This window comes from Mustela lutreola, chromosome 4, assembly GCF_030435805.1.
Source record: "Mustela lutreola isolate mMusLut2 chromosome 4, mMusLut2.pri, whole genome shotgun sequence".
NCBI lineage: Eukaryota > Metazoa > Chordata > Mammalia > Carnivora > Mustelidae > Mustela > Mustela lutreola.
The window spans coordinates 132,835,338-132,855,967 of record NC_081293.1 but is presented as its reverse complement, the minus strand read 5'-3'; the positions used below and the strand labels follow the sequence as shown (position 1 = coordinate 132,855,967).

Sequence of the window (20,630 nt, the reverse complement as noted above, 5' to 3'; positions counted from 1 at the left end):
TTTTTAAAGTAAGTTACCAGACCACAATATAATAGGTCAGAATTTAGGCATTTAGTCATGCACTCATGCTAATTTCCATACTCCTTTGTAATTAACATTCCTCCTGACTGGATTAATTGGGTTTGCAATAAGTAATCACATTTATAATACTGCAACTGTTCCCAAATTAATTGCTCACGAGTTCAATGAGCCATTACATGTTCTCATTTAAAGCAGCTTAGAGCCCATGATTTTAGAGCTGTGGCCCTAAACATTTCGGGGAAAGGGTCACAGAATCATCTTAGAATATGTCAGTAATACAGTGACACAACTAAACCAGTGGTTCCCAAACTTTGAGAATACATGGGAATCACCTCAGTGATAGTCATTAAAAATGAAGATCCCTTGATTCCCCCCAGCAATTCTGGTTAGGTAGATACTGTACGGGCTCTGGAAAACCTTTAAATTGCATACCATCTTCCTAGAAAGAGGCACATTTGCACCCACTTCCAACTTCACCAGTGATCTTAAGGGAGCATTTCAGAACCCTGTGGCATTAGTCAAGTACAGTTTTCCTTACCGCGCTGGCTGCATATTACAATCACAAAGGGAGTTTTAAAACAATATTTCAGACCAATTAAATTATAATATGAGTGGTGTAGAGTGACTAAACTGTCTTCATGGTTTTCTCCCCCAACCCAGAATGGAGATTAGAGGTTTTCCCCAATGGATCAATCTATTTTACTGAATTAGATTCACTTGACAGATACCTAGCAAAAGTGATAATAAAAAGAAGCCCACCTACCCTGTAAATCTTACAAAATACACAGTTTAATTTGTGTATTGGTGAGAAGGCCCATCATTTTTGGCATTGATTTGTCTTTCTCTCTTCAAAGGTTCAAAGGATTTAGTGGACTTTGTACTCTGTTTGATAGATAGCCCTCCCAAGCTTGGGAGAAGAAAAGCAAGACTCTTTTTATAATTTATGGTGACAAGGTGAGTGTTTATTGTGACATTTTAGTTGAGGATAATCTAAGAATACATACGGAGCTTCACATTAGCCAATGTGAATATACTATATTGTAATATTTAACGAGAAATAAATATTCATTATGAATAAACCCAGAGAAAGGGTTATATAGACAATTTTCTAGATGTTATCTGAGTAAAGTCTTTTTTTACTCTTTTGATTAGGAGCATATTTTATGATGAGCAAAGTAGTTGATGGAAACTTTAATTTAGTGACATTGATAAGGCTTAAATTTTTTTAGACTTTTGTGTTATAAGGAAGAGGAGACCTATAATCAGGGATAGAAAAACCATGTTGGAAATGACTATAATCCAACTTCTTTGAAGGATCCACTTATAATAATACTCATATAGACATTCAAAGCACTGGCTATAATAGGTGATTTAATGATGTTTAAAGCCCTTGAGTAAATTCATATAGGCCAAGAAATTTCCCCAAGGGCATGGATTTAGTAATTACGATCATCGCTTGTGCTGATAACTCTTGAGTTAGAATTTCTGCTGCCAGAGACAAAGTTTTAGAAACTCGAATTGTGAAAATTAAGTGTCAGGAGTTTGGCTAATTCAACATGTATGTATGAGTTGTAGTCCATTGGTGTACAAGAACGGGCTTCCAAGCAAGCAAAGTGCCGTTGTCTCTGCTCAGAAAGCTTTGTCTCCCAAATCGGAGGAACCTATTAGCATACAGCAGAGCCTAGTTGAATTAGAAAAAAAAATTTTTTCCAGAAGTTTTACTTTGTGTTTTTACTGTTGAGGTGGGATTGTTTTTTCTTCATAAAAAATTGAGAAGATTTTCAGGCTTCTAATAAAAGCTCAGTACTTTTTTTTTATTATGTTATGTTAGTCACAATACAGTACATCATTAGTTTTTGATGTAGTGTTCCATGATTCATTGTTTGCTTTTTTATTGGATTGTGGAGATGGATTCACCAGAACTGTGAGGGATTGGAAGTTTGCTGGAATCCATTTGTCGTGGGAGAAATGGAAGTGTCACCGAACTGTAGATGTGCTCGCGGTTTAGGCCACTGTCCTCAGAGAAGCGGGCGCTTCTGGAAGGGTGAGGGTGGTGCTCCAGGCTGCAGGGAAGATGCAGTCTTGCGGGGACTGGGGCTGAGGCCACAGTGGTGCTGCCTGCTCACTGCCCACCCACCCCCCACGCCGCTGTGCCTTCCTGTTTCCAATCCCAGCCATCCGGTGGGCAGTTAGTTCATCGTTATCCCCATCTTACAGAAGAGGAGATGGTGGAGACAGGGCTCATAGGCAGAAAGCCCTGCCACCCAAGCCCCTGTTCTTTCCATCACATCCTGTAGTGTCCATTCTGTGTAATCCCCAGACTCCTTGCTTCACTCCCGGAGTTACGCACTGCCTTGTGGGGCAACGTTAGTAGCACTGGACAGCTCTACTCACACAGAAGGCTATTCTCCCGTTCTCCCCTTGAGCTTACATTTGCCTACTTGTGACTTCCATTTTACCAGCTCCATGGGAGAGAGATTAAGGATGGATTTAAAAGGGTAAAAAAGGCGGGAGCATTGAGGACATGAAGGTAGGCTGCTACAGAAGCTGGAGGGAAGGCTGTGTGTCTGGGCAGACAGGAAATAAGCACAGGAGGCCATTCTATTTTCAACTCTGAAATCTGAGTTTTCTTTCTTGGATGGTGTGCATGTGGCTGCAGTCGAAGACTGGGGTGTTCTATTATCCAGTCAGCAGGGGGAGCAGTGAACTCAAAGTGACATCCTGTAGGGAGAGAAAGGCCATCTACTCAGCTCGGTGGTGTATGAGTAGGTGTTCTTATTCTGCCTAGCATTAATAGAGTCCATGAGAAAAATTGTTTCTGCTTCTCCCCAACCCCCATGCTGTTGATGATTAATTAAGTCATTGGGCACCAAGAGCAGTGCTACACTAGAAAAATTTTATTTTAGTGGCATTTTGTATTTGTGAATTTCTTTAAATATGTAATGAATTACAATTTTAAGGATGCCTTCTAGAGTCCATGAGGATTGTTAATTCTGGCAAAAATTCTTATAGCTTGGGGAAATAATAGCTCTGTTTAGAAAGAGCCAGATGAGGAGACATTTGGTTCTGGGGGGATTTGAAGGTCCCTGAAGAACATGTTCTAGTTGTCCTTACAGTCTTTTATCGTACCAGGAATTACAGTTTCTTTGTGGTTAAACTTCGTTTAAAAAAATTAACATATGCATATTTTACCTAAAAAGAATAACTCATTAATTAGTCTCCATTATTGAATTTGTTTGTTCTTATTTGTTTGTGGACAGGTGCACTTTGATATTGGAAAGTCCAACTCTGGGTCGTAAAACATCTGTCAGGCCTGTTAAAACGTGGGAGAGAGGGCCCATGGCAGGGAAGTGGGAGAATGAAAGACAAACCTCAATTTTAGTTTTTTAAATTTTTTTCAAAGATTATTTATTTATTTGACAGAGAGACACAGAGAGAGAGGGAACACAAGCACGGGGAGTGGGAGAGGTAGAAGCAGGCTTCCCGCCGTCCAGTAGGGAGCCCAATGTGGGGCTCAACCCCAGGACTCTGGGATCATGACCTGAGCTGAAGGCAGACGCTTAACAACTGACCCACCCAGGCGCCCAAACCTCGATTTTAATGTGGGTCGGGGCTGGTTGGTTCTCCCAGGCCTTAGAACAGGAGAAGCAGCATTTTCCAGGTGTGAGATCCAAAATGAGATATGAAAGTCATAGTTCAGGAAAGCCCAGGGTTTATTAAATAAGTAATCTGCCTTTGTGCGGTAGTTCATAAATGATTTTTGGTTATGAACCCTTTTGAGGCATCTGAAAAAAGTTGAGGATCCTTCCCCAAGAAAAATACACATACACAAAATTTAACACCCTATTTCAGGACTTCACTGATGTTCTGCTTCCCCCGAATCCCATCGTGAATCCTTGTTTAGGGCACTAGTCTCTCTAATAGAGGGTAGGGATAGGCATGCCAGTGGTGTGTAAAATGATCTATTAGAGTATGGAATTTCCTGTTTGTATTTATTTTCTCTCTTTTAAAGGCTTTTTTACCCCATATAGGTTTTACACTGCACATCGTATATTAGCACTGTAGTACCTAGTATGTGCATAACATTTATATATAAATAGAGTAACAAAATTAATTATAAGGGCTCACATTTTTTACTGATGGGGAGGCATGCTCAAAATTGATTGATTACCAATTTGAAGAGTGGTGCTAATTGAATTTAAATTTTCGACTCTGTTCTCCCTACATTGGAGGGCCAAGGATAGGAGATTAACTCAAGAGGTGACTGGAAATTCTGGACCTAATGATGGTACGTAACATTTGCCCCCACTTCACGAAGCACAATCGCATCTGCCCTGTTCAGTCCTCCCGGTGGTTCCGTGGGCTAGAGGTAGAGCAGACGCGCTACTGGAAATCTCTGAGAGCAGGCATGTTCACCAAATTCTTACAGAACTTAAGAGACTTTCCCACGTGCCCTCGGCCAGTCGGTGGTAGAGGTGGTGCACATAAACTCAGCTGCTGACCACAAATTATGTGCTTATTTGGCCCAACAGCAGGGATAAGTCAATCGTTATGGGCTGTCGATGGCCTCAAAGCTACTGTTACCACCGCTCCCTGTGGACACCGAGTTGTTGAGTCCCTGGCTGATCCAGGCACGGGGACAGAAAGCACATTTTAGCTACTTGATCAGAGGGCCAGGAAGCCGAGCTAACAATTCAGCATTAGCTCTCTCCTGTTGGTACTGTAATACCAACATATTTCAAAACAGATAGAGGGCTCTGGAAGGGTTTAGATACATCAATGTACAAAAAAGATTTACAATGGGTTATTAAATGGGAGTTTTGAGGCTGGTTTCTCAGGAAGTGCCAACCACTCTTTCTCCCAAATTTCCCTTGGTGCCACTGTCAAAGGCGAAGTACTCATCCAGATGAACTGTTGTTCTGACCCAAAGTGACATTTCCAACTTTTCTTATATATAATCCAATTTCTGAACTTCTTTTTCAGTGATATTAAGTGGAATAGCAGAAAACAGTATTTTGGCATTAAAGATAATAAATGGGTTCTGCATTGGTCAGGTGTCCTTGCTCTTTGCCAATGCATTAGCTGTATTGATTTTAGAATTTTAAATGACCCTTTTTACCAGACTTGATTAATGTCTCATCCTCCAGTCTTGGCTACCTGCTCCTTCCTTCTCTCATACGCAAGCTTCTTTCCTCTCAGACTGGCACAAGTTAGAGGTGGCCGACCTTCATGGGACCAGGGGTCAGGAAATGTCGTGAGCAGGGTCCCTCGGGCCTGGTGATTAGCCTCTACAGACAGGGGGCTGGTCGTGCAAGGGTCAAGCCTTCAGTGCTCAGCCCAGGTCCCGGGAACACTCACAGTGGACCTCCTGGCTTGGTAAGTACCAGATGGTTCTAATATGTGGCTTCCAGAGAAGAAACCTCTGGCCAGATAGAGGCTTTGGAAGTAAAATGAGCTCTCTGGCAAAAGCTACCCAGCAAAACCCAAATGTTACTGTTGCTGTATGAAGCTAGGTTCATTTTCTGTGATTCCTTCTCATTAATTGTGTCCTCTGCTATCCTCAGAGGACACTTTGTTTAATACTGTGTTCACACATTATTTTATTCTCTCCCTACAGCCGCACTATGGAACCCCCTTAGGGTACTGCCGCCTGGAATGTATAGCTTTGTGCACCCCTCCCTGGGGCCCCACATGTGGCCGGGTCACAGTAAGTGATGACTCAGGGGCTGGGTTTTTCCTTCTCTTACAGAAGGAAAGTGGGTGGGAGTTGGACCACACTTGCCCTGGAGATGTCCACTCCTCAGCCACGGTTGTTTTCACTTATTTGCTGCTTATTTCTTTTCATTATATCTTAAGGGTTAATTTGTTGTAAATGATGGTGATATTAGAGCATTAGAGCAAATTTGGAAAATTTGGGCATAAAAGTCGTTCCTATCATTCCTCCATGAATGCACCTACTCTTAGCATTTTGATCTGCATGTTTGATAGATTTCTAATGACAGTGTACTTGAATGTGATATTTTAAAGATTATAACATTCCATTCTAAGCGTGTTTTTTGTTTAATCATCCTCATAAATTTTATTGAGATATCAAGATAGATTTCACTCTTTTCCTATTGCTGTCTATTGGACATACCATTATTTATTCCTTTTTAATATTGATTGGATATACCATCATTTATTTCCTCATTGTTATTTATCAGATATGCAGGTATATACTTATCAGATATACAATATATATTGTTTTTTGAACTATTTTCCTGTAATCCCACACTCAGGATTAAGTGATTATTAATGCATGTTGGCTTAAGAAGTCTGCCTGTTTGGATTCAGTTGGCAAAGCATTATTAACATCTAGTGTAGTGTTTGGCTCTCAGCTTGTACTCAGGAAATTATTTCTTCCTTCTTCACTTTAGCCTTCTTTAAGCTAGCTTTCTTGGACTGTGGACCTGAGGGCATAACAGACTGAAGAAACCCAGAGATTTCTAACTGGTTATCATATAAGTTTGCTCTGGCCATTTCAGTTCTTTTGTTGGGAGCACTCATATTCTGATTATTTGTGTCATTTGGTCAGGAATATTGCTTAATTCTTGCCAGATACAAACTGTTAGAACTTTGAAGGGCTGTGGAAATCATTGTGTCTAGTGGTTTCCCAGTGGATGGATGTACAACACAATTTTGCAAGGTGCATAAGAATATGGATTCCTTACTAAATCGTAATGTGTTGGTTGAGAACTGGGAATCTGCATGTTTAAAAGCATCCCTGTGTTCCGATTCACAGACCATAATCTGAAGTTACCATTTGGTTAGTAGACCTTGCTGGCTTTTTAGAGCTGATGTTAGGTTTTCACTATGTTCAGTCTTTTGCTTTTGAAATTAATTGAATCTTGAGATGACTTACTTCAGGAGGCAAATATTATAATCACAATTATGTTCTGCAACAGGAAATAAGCTCTAAATGAATCTTAACATTTTACTTGACACATTACTATGTTTAAGTGTATTAAAGATGTCATTGAAAGGTGCAGGGGAGGAAAATGAACTTGATTTGGCAGGTAGGTGTTCATGGTACTATTATCCACAGCTGTCTCTGCTGATTGACGGCACACACATTACCTCCTCACAGGCATTGTACTCACTTGCATCAGATTTAAGTGTATGGCATTGTTACTGAATATTTGAAACTGTTTTAGTTAATAGTATTAATTGTACATAGACCAACTTTCAGCCACTGTTTCAAAGGGCTTAACAGATAACAAACCAGAAGGTTCTGTGGATCTCCACATGAAATAAACTTAGGTCTGCAATACCATTTGCTTAAGTCTTAGTATTTTGAGTAAGGCAAATGTTTTATAGTTCAGAGAGGGAATCTCCCCCCATTTTATAGGTAGGGAACTGAGACACAGAAAGGTGAAGTGGTTGAAGTCACTCAGCCACAATTGTAGTCACAACTGAAGTTCAGATCTCCTGGGTCCGTCTTCTCTGCTCTTTCTACTGTACCAAATTGCCTTTTTTGCATAGTTTCTACCTAATGAGAAATAGTCTAATGGCTGGTAGAGATGCTATAATCCATTATTTATATTACAAAGAGCATTGAAGCAAGGAATTCTACTCAGTATTTTCTTTTGGAAAACCAAACATGCTTTATTTCATTTTTTTCACAATTTATTTAAACATCTCACATATACAAAATAGTGTGTACAATTTAATTTTTCTGCTTGTCTGAGAAACAAGGCTTCTTTTTGGTACCACGGGAGAGGATGAAAATGAGACTGGCAAAGAACAAATGCTGAATTTAAAGAAGAGGACAAGGTTGGGCAAGTAATCTGCATACTTTTATTTGGGAGCAAGATGTAAAATACTGATGCTAAATCAGATGAAAAAAGAATACACAATACAACTCATTACAGAGGATTATTTCTTCTCAAATTCTTCTAGCACCATCAACGGTCTTCAAGTATCTGAAATACTATTAGCACCTTTGTATTCTGAACAAAACAAAACAAGTACCTCAGCTCATCTCCGTCTAGGTCAGCACCTAATGATGTGGATCACACTCACAGGACAGTGTTTTGAGGTAGTTTCAAACCTTTGGAAGTTTGGGTTTTTAACTTCCCTCTGTGGAAGATATTCAAAAGCCACAAGTGGTGCAAATGTTCATGGTTTTTATTTTTCAGTTTTTATTTTGGTTTTCTTACAAAGGTTGACATTTTCCACAACAGGTTGTAAGAGTGTTGAAAAAAAAATTCCAAATCTTTTTTTTGGGGTGGGGTGGGGTGGGGTGGGGTGGGGGAGGGAATGAATGAAATCATATTGCACTATGCTCTGATCGATCCTCCTCCTTCTCTTTTGCCCACAATTTAAGCAAGTAGATGTGCAGAGGAAATGGAAGGACTCAGTTCTCAGTTAAGAAAAGAAGAAAAAGAAATGGCAAAGAGAGAAAGTTTTTTCAGATTTCTTTTCTTTTTTTTAATTTAGGTTGAGTTCATTTATTTGAAACAGACTGGGCCAACGTCCACCCTGAATTCTTGGTCGGCATCACCGATGTCCAAAGGTGCAATATCAAGGATAGGCAGACGGGATGGCTTATTTGTTTTGTATTCAAAGATTGTCTTTCCCCATTCATTCGTCTTTTTCTGTTTGAAAAGGAAAAAAACATGTGTATGAATATATAAAAAAATATGTATATATATGTAGATGTGTTTATGTAACATATATTTTTATATATACACATGTGTATATATATAAATATGTGTGTGTGTATTTATATAAATAATGTAGCACTACAGAGATAGTTAAAAACCACTTTGGGGCGTGTTCATTATGAAGTGTGTCCCAGATCACCATGTTCATCTTTGAAACAGAAGCATCAGGGGTGTCTTTACATATTCCAAGTAGGTTTATTGCTACAGTATCATTTTTGAGGGGTGTGTGTCTCGGTAGGGAGAGCTGGGTGGGTGTGTTGTGAGTAAATTTTCATTTTTCTTCAATGTATAGCATAGTATAGAAACAAATTATATGCAGACAATACTATTAACTCAAATAACGTGCATATCACTATAAATTATACCTTGGGACCTTTTAACCTCAAGTAATTTTAAGTTCCAGGAAGCCCTCATCATTTAACCAACTCATGTTTAAAGAAAAACTGCTAATGCACAGCCATGGTATGTAGTTCAGCTTTTCAGAGAATTTCCGAAGGCAAGATCCGATAAGAATTCCCCTGGAATTGCCATCTGAATTTAAATAAATACACTTATGAAAATGGATTGAATAAGGTAGGTCTCTCATTCACCTGTTCATGCAGTGGTCTGAGCTAGAACTGCAGCCCCCCCTTTCCCCAGATGTTGCTATGACTTACAGAGCAGCCGTCCACAAGCACAGTGTAGGTGAACCTGCTGTTGCCCTGGGCAACCAGTTCAACGTCATTGGAGCCTTGCAGAACAACAGCCTTTTTCAGGTCGCCAGTCTCCGCATCCATGTAGGCAATGCTGTTCTTGCAGTGGTAGGTGATGTTCTGAGAGGCATGGTTGGCCAGGAGGCGCATGAAGGCGAGTTGAGTGGCCATTTCCTTGGTGGTTACTCCTTCAGTGTTATACTCAAACTACAGATAATAAGAAATGCTAGTTAAGTGGAGAGGGACTCAGCTACTAAGAGTCAAAAAAGAGATGGGGGAGAAAAAGGCTGCTGTAGGGAGAAATGATGGACTCAGATCTGAACCTTGGGGAAAGGATGCTTCTACAAAGGAAACTCAATTCCCTTGTCTGTGCAATATTAGTTCCCTAGAAGGCACACAGCAACTACCAGGCTGAGGCAAGATGATCTCAAAAAGGCACCTGTTTTAGATAAGCCTTTAGCCTTTATGTGTATGTTTCTTCTTTAGAATAAGGGAGCAAGGAGATAGAGTCAGACCTCTTTCTTTTTCTGATTCCCACCAGTAGGCATTCAATAAAGTTAGTGAAGACATTTGACTAAAAATTCAGAAGAGCACATGTCCTGAGACTACACAGGCATGGGCATATGTAGTGTGCGGGCTGGCACTGCCTCATGCTGAATGGCATTAGTTTCTCCAGTGTTTATCAGGTAAGTCCAATTTAAATAATAACTCTAGATTGTCTGGGATATGTCCAGTCACTCCATCTTTAGTGTGCAGTCCAGCACAGAACCAAAACCCAAGAAGAGAGCAGGTTCTTTTTAATAACCCCATTTTAGTAAAGGATTAAAGTGCAGATCATTAAACAATGAACAACTTTAATATTCTTTAGTTAGGAGAGAAGGAGTGTTTGTAAGTTTCCTCACCTGGGTACCACCATTGATAGTTTCTCCTAACCAGGTATGCTTCCTGACCTTGGAATTTCTGTACCAGTTCTTGACTGGGATGTTTTCAGGTTGAGCCTGGATGCAGGTTTCACCAGTAGAGAAATCACAGTATACTTTGATAGCATCCATAGTGCATCCTTGGTTAGGGTCAATCCAGTAGTAACCTTTAAAAAAAAAAAAAACCAAAAACCCAGCTCAGAAAGCCTCTCCTTGACTAGAGCATAGGTTCTAATGATTAGTAGAGAAAGATTTTAATTCCCATAAGTAACACTGTGTACCCCACATTTAAGAGGAAGAGAATGGCTATTTTTAGGATTAGATAGTTCCTCCTCTCCTCTCCTCCATGAAAAATCAAATCAGAGTGTATTATCACAAAAAAGGCAAAAATATATATGAAGAGGAGCCTGGGACTAGATGCTGGCTGGGAGAGGAAAAGGCCTTATTAATTAGGTATGATTCCAGATAATGCAATTTTTACCCCCAAATTTTTCACTGTAAATGTCCATGGGAATGGACTTCGCAAAGCCCAGCTTGTGAGAAGGGCTGGTCCGGCTTGGACATCCTGACTTACCGCTGCTCCACTCTGGGTGGCTGAGTCTCAAGTCACGGCATGTGCGAGCTGGGTTCTTCCTTGAGCCTTCAGGGGTAAGAAGGGTCTCGATCTGGTTGTTGAGGGATTTCAGAGTAGCATCAACTTCATAATCCTTGGGTCTGAGAGAAGGTGGTGAGCGAGGCTGGTCAGCCCTGTAGAAGTCCCCTTCGTAACCAAAGTCATAGCCACCACCGCTTGGGCCGGGAGGGCCAGGAGGACCGGGGGGACCAGGAGGGCCCTGCAAAGGTGAGAGCAAGAAAGAGGAGGTTTCATATTTGGTCACAATGAGAGATATCAGTGACAGCAAATTTTCAGCTGAGTATTACACACAAGCACATTCTAATAAGTAAAAAAGAGTAACTTGATCCCAGGCATACTTGCAGGGACTGTACAGCTCCTTCTGTATGATCTTTACACAGTTTAGAACTAAACATATGGAAGAGGGGGGGAATTACTTCAATGTGTGGTCACAGCCGTCTTGGGCTAGTCTGAAGAGAATATTTCTCAGGCCCGTGATGCTCTTTATTATTTCATGGAACAGTACTTACAGCAGGACCTTGGCTCCCCTGAGAGCCACGGATGCCAGCAGGTCCGACTGTACCAGGATGTCCAGTGCGGCCGTCTTTGCCAGCGGGGCCGGAAGGACCAGCAGGGCCCTAGGGAAGAAGGACACCAAGTCTGAGTGAGTCAGTAAAAACCCCACAAGGAAGGAGAAGCCTGGGCCTCCCTCCCTGCCATAAGCTCCTTTTCAGAGACCAAGGTCTTTTAGGTTGACCTACCCTAGGACCGGCAGGACCCACAGAACCAGGTGCACCTTGATCGCCATGTTGACCCTTGAAAGAGAGGACAGGAAAAATCACACTTTCAGAACACTTGCCGACAAACAGATTTTTTTTTTTTTAATTGAATGGAAAACTTTAGTTTCAATGGACTCTGAATTGAGAAAATTGAAAATGTAAAATGGGGCTCTTTTCTCCCATTATGTCTATTATATTCAATTATATTTTTTCTACAAGCTATTTCAGCTGTGCCATATTAGTCATTCCTCTAATTATATTTATTTTAAGTGGGGTTGAAGGACATTGTTGCCAGGAGATTTTAATATATGTATATTTCAATCTCCCTTAACCCGCACCTTTCTGTGTTGGGATGAAATAGCATTATCTCTGTGAGATGAAGTCAGCCAGAGAATGGGAAGTGAATAGGAGTTCATTTCAGAGCAAGAGCAGTGAAAATTTGAGGAAGATCATCTAAGACCCGTATACATGCAGGAAGGGCGCACTTTACTTACAGCAAGACCAGGAAGACCTTGCAGTCCATTGTGTCCCTTTAAGCCAGGAAGACCTCTGGGCCCCTTGTCACCAGGCTCTCCCTTATCACCTCGAACGCCTTGTGGGCCCTGCAAAGAAAAAGGCGCACAGAGACAATTTACCTTCCTTTGAAAATGACACTTTCCCACAAACATTGCTTAATCTGTTTACAGAGCGAACTCAAAACATGCGGAGGGTTGAGAACCACATGGGTGTTTAGAGCCATCCATTCCCCTGATCTGCTTTAGTTGAGCCCTCCCTTAAGTGGCTGGATTTTTGTGATTATTTAATACAAACAGGCAGAGGAGATCTGGAATAGAAGAGACTTAGAAGCTAGTTGTAGCAATTCTCTACATGGACTGAATTTTTTGAAAAATATGAAGTCTAGCCTATACATTATTTTTTTCATGGACAGTCTGGACTGAGTTTCCTTAAATGTTAATCTGTGAAGAAATCTTCACCATGTACTTACACTAGGACCTCTTGGACCAGCAGCACCGACAGGACCCACAGAACCAGCAGGACCCTGCAAATTGGAGAAGCAAAACCAAACGGGTCAGCCAAGCCCAATCCCACCCACCACCCTCCTCCCCCGGCTAAAGCCCCACAGTTCCCGAGTGTGGGGAGGTCAGAGTGAAGCCTCCAAGGAGGAGAGCACAAAGGGACTGGTATTTACAAACTTACAGGTTCACCACGGTTTCCATGTTTGCCAGTGGGACCCACAGGGCCATGAGGACCAGGTGCGCCCACAGCGCCAACGGGACCAATGTTGCCAGGGTAACCGCGCTCTCCCTACCAGAGGCAAAGTGAAGTTTAGTATCCAGCTGGCCTGGATTCTAGTCACTTTTAAATTGGAGAAAGACAAAGAGGTGTGCTGACCTTGTGTCCAGGTTGACCGTCGCGGCCTGGGGGACCATCGTTCCCAGGGTTGCCCTGTGAAGATACCACACCAGTTAAGGTGCTCAGAGAGGCTCTTTACCTCACCAGCCCCTAGAGTTCAGCTCCCCTGTCTTCATCCCTCCCAGCCTGTCAGACCGACAGTTGGGACTGCCAGTTAGAACTTGCCAGGCTCGTTTTCTGAGACGTGTTTTAAAGAGCCATCCCCCACCCCCCGGCCCAAGTAATTTTTCATATTTTCAATAGCAGGAATGGTCAGGACACAGATATCATGGAGAAACAGACCGTCTTGTTCAGAGACTTGGAACAAGAGGAACTCAGCTGAGGACATGAAGCTGTGCACAGTGGAACACAGCTGGGTTTGATTGTCCAGACCACGTGTTAGACTCACATCACGACCAGCTTCACCAGGAGCGCCGTTGACTCCAGGTGCGCCCACAGCCCCAGGGGGACCACGAGCCCCAGGTGGACCAGCGATGCCGAGAGGTCCAGGTTCACCCTAGAGGCAAAGAAGACGAAACATTCCTCTTGTTGGACTGAGTGCAAATCTCACCCTCCCAGCACAATCCCGGCTAGGAGATACCAGCCGGAAAAGAGAAAGTGCAGTGAGGGAATGGGCCACAGAATGGCAAGAAGCATCATTCGTGTTCTCCTCGCCCTCCACACTCAGATGGCCAGCTTTGTGTAATTTTGGAATGTTGTCCCATACTAGGTGAGCCTGGTTGCATCTGATATCGCCAAAGAAATGAATTCACAAAGTTGAGAGAGTTTATGGAGATGAGAGGATTCCTAGTTGCTGTCATGTATCAGATTTAATGGAATGATTCAGAACTTCAGAGTTTCAGTCTTCCTACAGGATAAATGATGCCAGCATTTCATGCTGCAGAGGAGTAAATGCAATTAGAGCTTATATAGTTCTTAAGCATGTAAAAAGAAGAAAAATCATTCTGCATAATGTTAAGCTGTATCTTTATAGTGTGTGTCGAAGGAAGGTGGTATTAAAGCTTCTCAGATAAGTGACATGTGATCTGTATAAAGAAAATGCCATGAATAAAAAATCTTAAGTGGAGTTATTCAGTGATCAATCTGTCACATCTGAAGTGGCAGCTTTTAAAATCTTTTATTATGTTAATGAGAAGAAGAATGGTGTCAAACACTCACCACAGATCCAGAAACACCTGGTAGACCACGTTCACCTCGAGAGCCTGGGAGACCCAGAATGCCAGGAGCACCAAGGAGCCCTTGAGGACCTGGGGTGCCAGGAGGGCCCTGAAAAAGAGGAAAGATACTATCACTGGGGAGCCATGAGGTGGTAATACAGTTTGGCTTGGCAAGTATATTTCTTTGTACCTGGTTCCTCCCTGAGACCAATGGGACAAGAGTGAAAAATGTGACCGAGATTAACGAAGCCACCCGGGGTAGAGCAATGGACTTTTTACAGAATCTATGCCAAGAAGCAAGTTTTGACCTTGGCCTCTAACTGAACCCAGTCTCGTAAAGGCACATTTCCGAGTAACGATAATACCAGACGTGGCGTGTTTAAGACATCAGTAGCTTACGGAGATTGATTCGTTTACAATAGGATGGCCATGGCAGTGGGATTCTGCTCTAATCCCAGGACCAGTGAGGTGCCATTCTGATCAAACAGTGAGTTCCTTCATTTATCGTCATCCCCGTCTAGTGCCTTCTAAGCAACTGCCAGAGCTCTGACAGCTCAGTATGTGCTGGACAGATTTCCTGGCTCGACTGAGCTCTCCATGAAAGCCTACCGTACTCATCAACAGATATACGCCACCTGAAGATCTGTGTAAAGGCTTTACTGCAATTCAGTACGAGGTATTACCAGAGAAGAGCTTAAAATCACTTACAGCGGTACCAGGCTCTCCAGAGGGACCCTTCTCGCCGGCAAAGCCGGGGGGACCATGTGCACCGGTTTCTCCCGTTCGGCCTACTGGACCTTGGTCACCCCGAGGCCCACGGAGTCCTTCTTTACCAGCAGCACCAGGGGGACCAGGAGGGCCAGTGATACCCTGTGAGCAAATGACTGAGTCATTTATTCTGTTAATGGTTGCCGACCCAGGAGAGAGATGCTGAGGTTCTAGAGAGGAAGATGCAAATAGATGAAAGCAACAAAATGATATCCTGGCCATTCCGGGGCCCTGCTGAGGCTCTGTCACATTCCCTCTAATGGAGAGAGGCAACTCCCTGTCCTCCTCCTCCCAAGGCTGTGAGAAGGTGACTAATTGCGTTCGAGGCTGCGGTAGATGTCTGTGAGGAGAAGAAATGCTGTGCTACCAGGCCCCTGGCACCTTGGAATGAGAACTCTGGAGAGTGAGATGAGTGGGTCCTAAATGAATGGGACTTTGGGTTTGGGAGGACTCTGCTCATTTCTTTTTGAAGAAAACCAATACTGGCATTTTGTTCATAATTGAGGAATCAGATATGCTCTCAACTAGGTTTAATTAAATGCCTACAGGGAATGAAGATTTTTCTGTTATGAACCTGTAAAAGGATTCCAAGAAATCAACATCTTTGCTATTTTTTTTCCCTGAAACCTTAACCGGAAGACTTAATCCTTGGTAATTAATTAAATTCTCTTGAGTCCTGACAGGAGAGTCTGAATCAGAATTAAATTAGAGGCCAAACCACCTTTAAATTCAGGAACAATTATACCTTAACAACGGAGGCAGAATGTTGGCCATAAAGGGTAATTAGATATAGAAATATCTGATATGTGACTAAAACTGTTCTGTTTTTTTAATTTTTAACGAAGAGACCATGCCCCTAAAAGGGGACTTGTGTTCACATGAATAAAAGCCTCTTAAGCTAATCTTATAAAATATAATCTGTGATGGTTTTGCCTTAATGTTTCAGGAAAATTGATTTCAGACCAGAAAAGTAATAGCAAAATATTAGTAGCAGGTTTCCAGAGAGTTTCTTGTCAGTTTCTTACTAGAAACAAGGCCTTTTGGCTAGAGTATATGACATATTTTGAAGTGATTTACTTACAGAGGGCCCAGGAGGACCAGTCCGTCCAGCAGCACCAGGGAAGCCAGTAGCGCCCTAAGAAGCAAGCACATTCAAGTTCTACAATCAACACCAACTCTAGGGATCTGGGTAAGATGGAAATCTCTCCTCTGGCCAAGCCTTAATACATGTGACCGAGGACGGACCAAGGAGCACGTAGGGCAGCCTCATACAGGGTATTATTTAACAAGGACTCCGAAGACATCCATGTCTGCACCTCCCTCCAGCAACACGCCCCTGTCGCAACACCCATATTTTGCATTAAGGCTCTGATGGTCCTTTTTGAAATGCTACCATATAACCTGACGCTTCTAAGAACAAGAAGACAAGACACCATGCCATTATTACACATTGATGTGTAATGTCTGATACCACGCTATCTTAACCACCTGGCTGGGTACGAAAGAAATGAACACTGGAGAAGTACTTTTGTTTCCAGAGGAAGGTACAAGAACAGACCCAAGAGTATTAACTATGGTCCAGTGAGAGCAGGAAAGAGTGAGTGCGGCTCATTCCTAGGGAGGTTCGGGTCCTGAAGGAGTCAGTGTAACAGCACTGGGCAGGTCAGAGAAAGGGCATGGTCAGGCAGGAGAAGGGGGGGCATCAGCAAAAGGACAGGGGGTACCAGAGAAATTATTTTTAACCATTTCACAATTCAACAACCTGGGGTTAACTTTGGTTATCACCTTAGGTGAGGCGGTAGCAACATGCACTACATGAGTTCCAGTTGGGATTAGTAACCCACGATCTAACTTCAGTATCAGAATTCCTCTGAAAAAAAGTGAACCTGGATTTCAAGAGTCTCCTGAGTATAGTTCAGAATTAACCAAAAATCTCCAAACTTTCAAGTTGTTTTTAATAGATTCTAAAGAAAGACATGTTATCAGAGTCCCTTGAAATACTCACAGGGGGACCACCATCACCACGACTTCCAGCAGGACCAGGGGGACCATTTGGACCCTAAATGGAAACAAACCAGAAAGACATGGGGTGTGGTCACAAGACATTTCCTATAAATGTTGCTTTTTTTCTTCAAAGGTAATAATTCCCATGTCTATTAGAGACCAATTCAGAAATTAAAAATGATGATCATCTGTGTCATGAAATAAATGTCCTTGCTTCAGTTCGACCACCCTCATGGGTTATACTAAAGAAGTAAGAGGAGATGATGTTTATGAAACTTCACAAAGTATAAAGTGGAATGCCAACATTAGTTCTTATTTTTTAAATCATCTTCTATCCAGTATGTCCCTGGTACACAGCAGGGACTTGATTGACCTATGCTGAATTGTAAGAGTTCACGGGTAATGACACAGGCCATGTCGACTACAGTGAACTCAACTTACAGAGGGGCCAGCGGATCCGACAGGGCCTGTGGGACCAACAGGACCGTTTTCACCCTTGGGCCCTTTGGTTCCTCGCTCTCCTTTAGCTCCAGGTTGACCAGCAGCACCCTGTGAGAGAGGAAGAGTTGTGTCCAGGCGTCCCAGCTCACTCTACTCGCCAGCTTGAGGAGGTTTTCAGATTAAGTTGCGTCCTAGCATACTCACAGCAGGACCGGCAAATCCATTGGGGCCAGCGGGACCGACCTCACCACGTTCACCCTGGGTGGGGGGAAGGGAGATTAAGAATGGTGCAGCAGTCTTAGGTTCATTAGGGTCGAAAAGTTATGAGTGTCCCGGATGACCCAGGTTTCCACTTACAGGGCTGCCTCGGGGACCAGCAGGACCAGCAGGACCAGCAGGACCGGCTTCACCCTATAATGGGACCAAAGAGGAGTTTGTCACATCTGTGCTCCCAGAGGCGGTAAGGAGAGGGACCGGTGGTGGAGAGCAGAACTTGCAGTTGTGTCCGAAGAGAAAACCAATGCGCATCTCAGGGAGTAAAATAAAATGGATTCTTACTGTGCTTCATATTGTATTCATTTTGGGGGGGAAGTGGTATTGGTCATAAAAACACTATAAATCAGTGCCCACAATATGAGGAGGAGGACATTTTAATTTTTAGATGGACACAGAGCTGATCTATTTGCTGCAATCTGTGCAGTACAATAAATAAGGTCTATTTTAAGTGGACCGTTCGATGTGAAATGGGCACACTATGTATTTTATTGATTTTTTACAATTGAAGGCTTTGAGGAGGCTCAGCGCATTAGGATATTGTTAATAGGCAATGGGGAAAGTCTTTAAAACAAATGATAGGGATTAAAGTATAGATCAGATAGCTGGCACATGTAGAGGAAGGGAAAGAGAACTTTAAACACACAGCATTTGTTTCCTGCGGCCCCATCACAACAGATAGGTTTTTAAATAAGTAGGCTCTACACCAAGCCTTAAAAATGAGTTGCGGGGGCTCTCTAGGGTGGGGGCAGGCAGCAAACCTGCCGAAGCTGCTAGTGGCTCCCAGAGCCGTGACTCCATGAGAATGCATGCTTACCCGGTCACCAGTGGCTCCCGCGGGACCAGGGGCACCTACAGCACCAGGAGCACCCTAGCACCGAAAAGAAACATATCTTATTAATTACACCCCTAGGCCATCAAAGGTGACCCCTGCCATTTCCCCTCGCTGTGCTCAGACCGTGACCGAATGCTGTCACTGCACACTCGGGATGGACATGGAGAAAGCTTTTGATGCACTTCAGTTCTAATTATCAAAACCATTAGAAGCAGCTCTCGGGAGGAAAGCACCCCAGTGATCAAGGTGACAGGAATGTGGAAGTCAAGGGCATGTTAGGAATTGGAGAGATCTGAACTCGCTGCTCTTGGCAGGCTTCCTGGAGAGCAGCCAATGAGCAGCCTTGTTTGAAACCACCAGGGCTAGGGGATTCAGAGAAAGGACGACTTTCAGTGTGCCAGAGGGAGGTGTCAGCTCTGAGGGAGTGAGGTGAAGAACCACAGCCAGTGGCCTGGAAGAGCCACGTTGCCAACTCTCCAGGGAGGGTTATTATCCCTCCATGGCATGATCTTTGGCCTCTCCATGGCATTAACAGCTAATCACGGGGGCTGCTCTTGGAGGGATAAATTCTTAGGACACATATTTGAATAAACGGCACCTTGGGTGAGGTTCTGGCTTCTTAAAATGCAGGTGTTACTGGTCTTTTTCCAAAGTCCTATAATAATCACTTAACGTTCTATTAAACCTAGAGCTTCTGGTGTATAGTTTGTACTCAGTAGAGTTAACACTGAGGAAGGTAGAAAGTTATTCAGGTTATGCTTTTCAAAGGGATAACTTCTGTTCAGTCTTTCTTTTGGAATATGTTAAATGATCCTACTGTACATAGACCCAGGAAGGAAAGGAAGATTCTAACTAAACCCGGATCCTCCTTTTGTAAGTTCTGGCTTGGAAAGCTGCTCAACTCAAACCGAATGAAGTGGAAACACAACAACAGTCTGAGTACAAACAACAACACTACTCACACGGGCACCATCTCGGCCTGGGTTACCAACTTCACCTCTGAGACCAGTTTCACCCTGAAAGTATAAAGCAAGAGCAACTTTTGGTTTTCCGGCCCAATTTTTGGATCAAAACGAATCCGCAGTGCTTTTACAGAAAATCCCACACACCTCTAGTCCTGTAACATTTAGTCACGTCTTGAGACCCTACCCTTCTTTAGGTTGTGGAATGAGGGGGAAAAAAAAAGTAAGGGAAAAATAATTCAGGGCCCTCTCCAGATTATCGTGAAATATATTCTTTTCTAATTTCCATACTCTCCCCTGCAGCATAATCAAGCAAGGTACACATTCACGTGGACAGAATTCTAAGGCGACATCACAATGGGCCTCGGTGCCCGATCGCTCTTACGGCGTAACTAATGCAGCAGCACGGCTGACAGCTGTTCAATATAGCGTCTTCCCATTAATTAGGGCAGGATGAGGCATTATTGTTAGTGGCATTAAAATGAGCCTCATGTATTACTCAACACCATCTGTTTGCGTGAAATTCCATGGTAGCAAGGAATTTTGCCAGATTAGTGAGTTTAGAAATGCGTAGGTGCTAGGTGGCAGAGGGAAATGTGTAGAGAGAGGTCTCAAAACTCTAGCAGACCACCTCCCAGGAACTGTTTAAAAAAAAAAACTAACAAAATACCAGGCAGCCCTGGGCGGCCTGCTTGGCTCGAGTTCCTCAACAGCACGAGTTAAGGTGCAACAGAGAGAGGGTACCTTTTCTCCCTTGCCTCCGGGGACGCCGGCAGCGCCCCTCTCTCCTGGGAGCCCGCCAGGACCAGACGGACCCGCCGTGCCCGGAGCACCCAGCACACCAGGCTCGCCCTGGAATCAAACACACGTGAAATCAATTATGTCAGCGGCAAGAAAAGAAAATGAAACTCGAACTCTTGAAGGATTCCAATTTCAACATTTAATAGGTCGCATTCTTGCCTGCTTAGAGACACAAAGGAGGGCCATTGAAAAGCAGGGAGGCTGTAACCGCGGGAGACGCGATTAATGACGGGGTGGCTGAAGAGA

At 43.1% G+C, this 20,630-nt stretch overlaps 1 protein-coding gene across 1 annotated transcript in view; it reads right to left on the bottom strand.

Annotated features, from left to right (window-relative positions):
• Nucleotides 1-8,169: 8,169 nt before the first annotated feature.
• The window catches only part of COL1A2 (collagen type I alpha 2 chain), a 35,682-nt gene continuing 23,221 nt past the window's right edge, over nucleotides 8,170-20,630 (bottom strand). The window contains exons 32-52 of the mRNA XM_059171147.1: nucleotides 20,328-20,435; nucleotides 19,584-19,637; nucleotides 18,604-18,657; nucleotides 17,871-17,924; nucleotides 17,718-17,771; nucleotides 17,514-17,621; nucleotides 17,074-17,127; nucleotides 16,150-16,203; nucleotides 15,009-15,170; nucleotides 14,302-14,409; nucleotides 13,532-13,639; nucleotides 13,123-13,176; nucleotides 12,928-13,035; nucleotides 12,716-12,769; nucleotides 12,225-12,332; nucleotides 11,713-11,766; nucleotides 11,482-11,589; nucleotides 10,913-11,171; nucleotides 10,321-10,505; nucleotides 9,383-9,625; nucleotides 8,170-8,657 (exon numbers count right to left, since the gene is read on the bottom strand). Coding sequence (XP_059027130.1) covers nucleotides 8,511-8,657; nucleotides 9,383-9,625; nucleotides 10,321-10,505; nucleotides 10,913-11,171; nucleotides 11,482-11,589; nucleotides 11,713-11,766; nucleotides 12,225-12,332; nucleotides 12,716-12,769; nucleotides 12,928-13,035; nucleotides 13,123-13,176; nucleotides 13,532-13,639; nucleotides 14,302-14,409; nucleotides 15,009-15,170; nucleotides 16,150-16,203; nucleotides 17,074-17,127; nucleotides 17,514-17,621; nucleotides 17,718-17,771; nucleotides 17,871-17,924; nucleotides 18,604-18,657; nucleotides 19,584-19,637; nucleotides 20,328-20,435 — 2,238 coding nt within the window. The 3' untranslated portion in view covers nucleotides 8,170-8,510. The remainder of the gene's footprint in view (nucleotides 8,658-9,382; nucleotides 9,626-10,320; nucleotides 10,506-10,912; nucleotides 11,172-11,481; nucleotides 11,590-11,712; nucleotides 11,767-12,224; nucleotides 12,333-12,715; nucleotides 12,770-12,927; nucleotides 13,036-13,122; nucleotides 13,177-13,531; nucleotides 13,640-14,301; nucleotides 14,410-15,008; nucleotides 15,171-16,149; nucleotides 16,204-17,073; nucleotides 17,128-17,513; nucleotides 17,622-17,717; nucleotides 17,772-17,870; nucleotides 17,925-18,603; nucleotides 18,658-19,583; nucleotides 19,638-20,327; nucleotides 20,436-20,630) is intronic.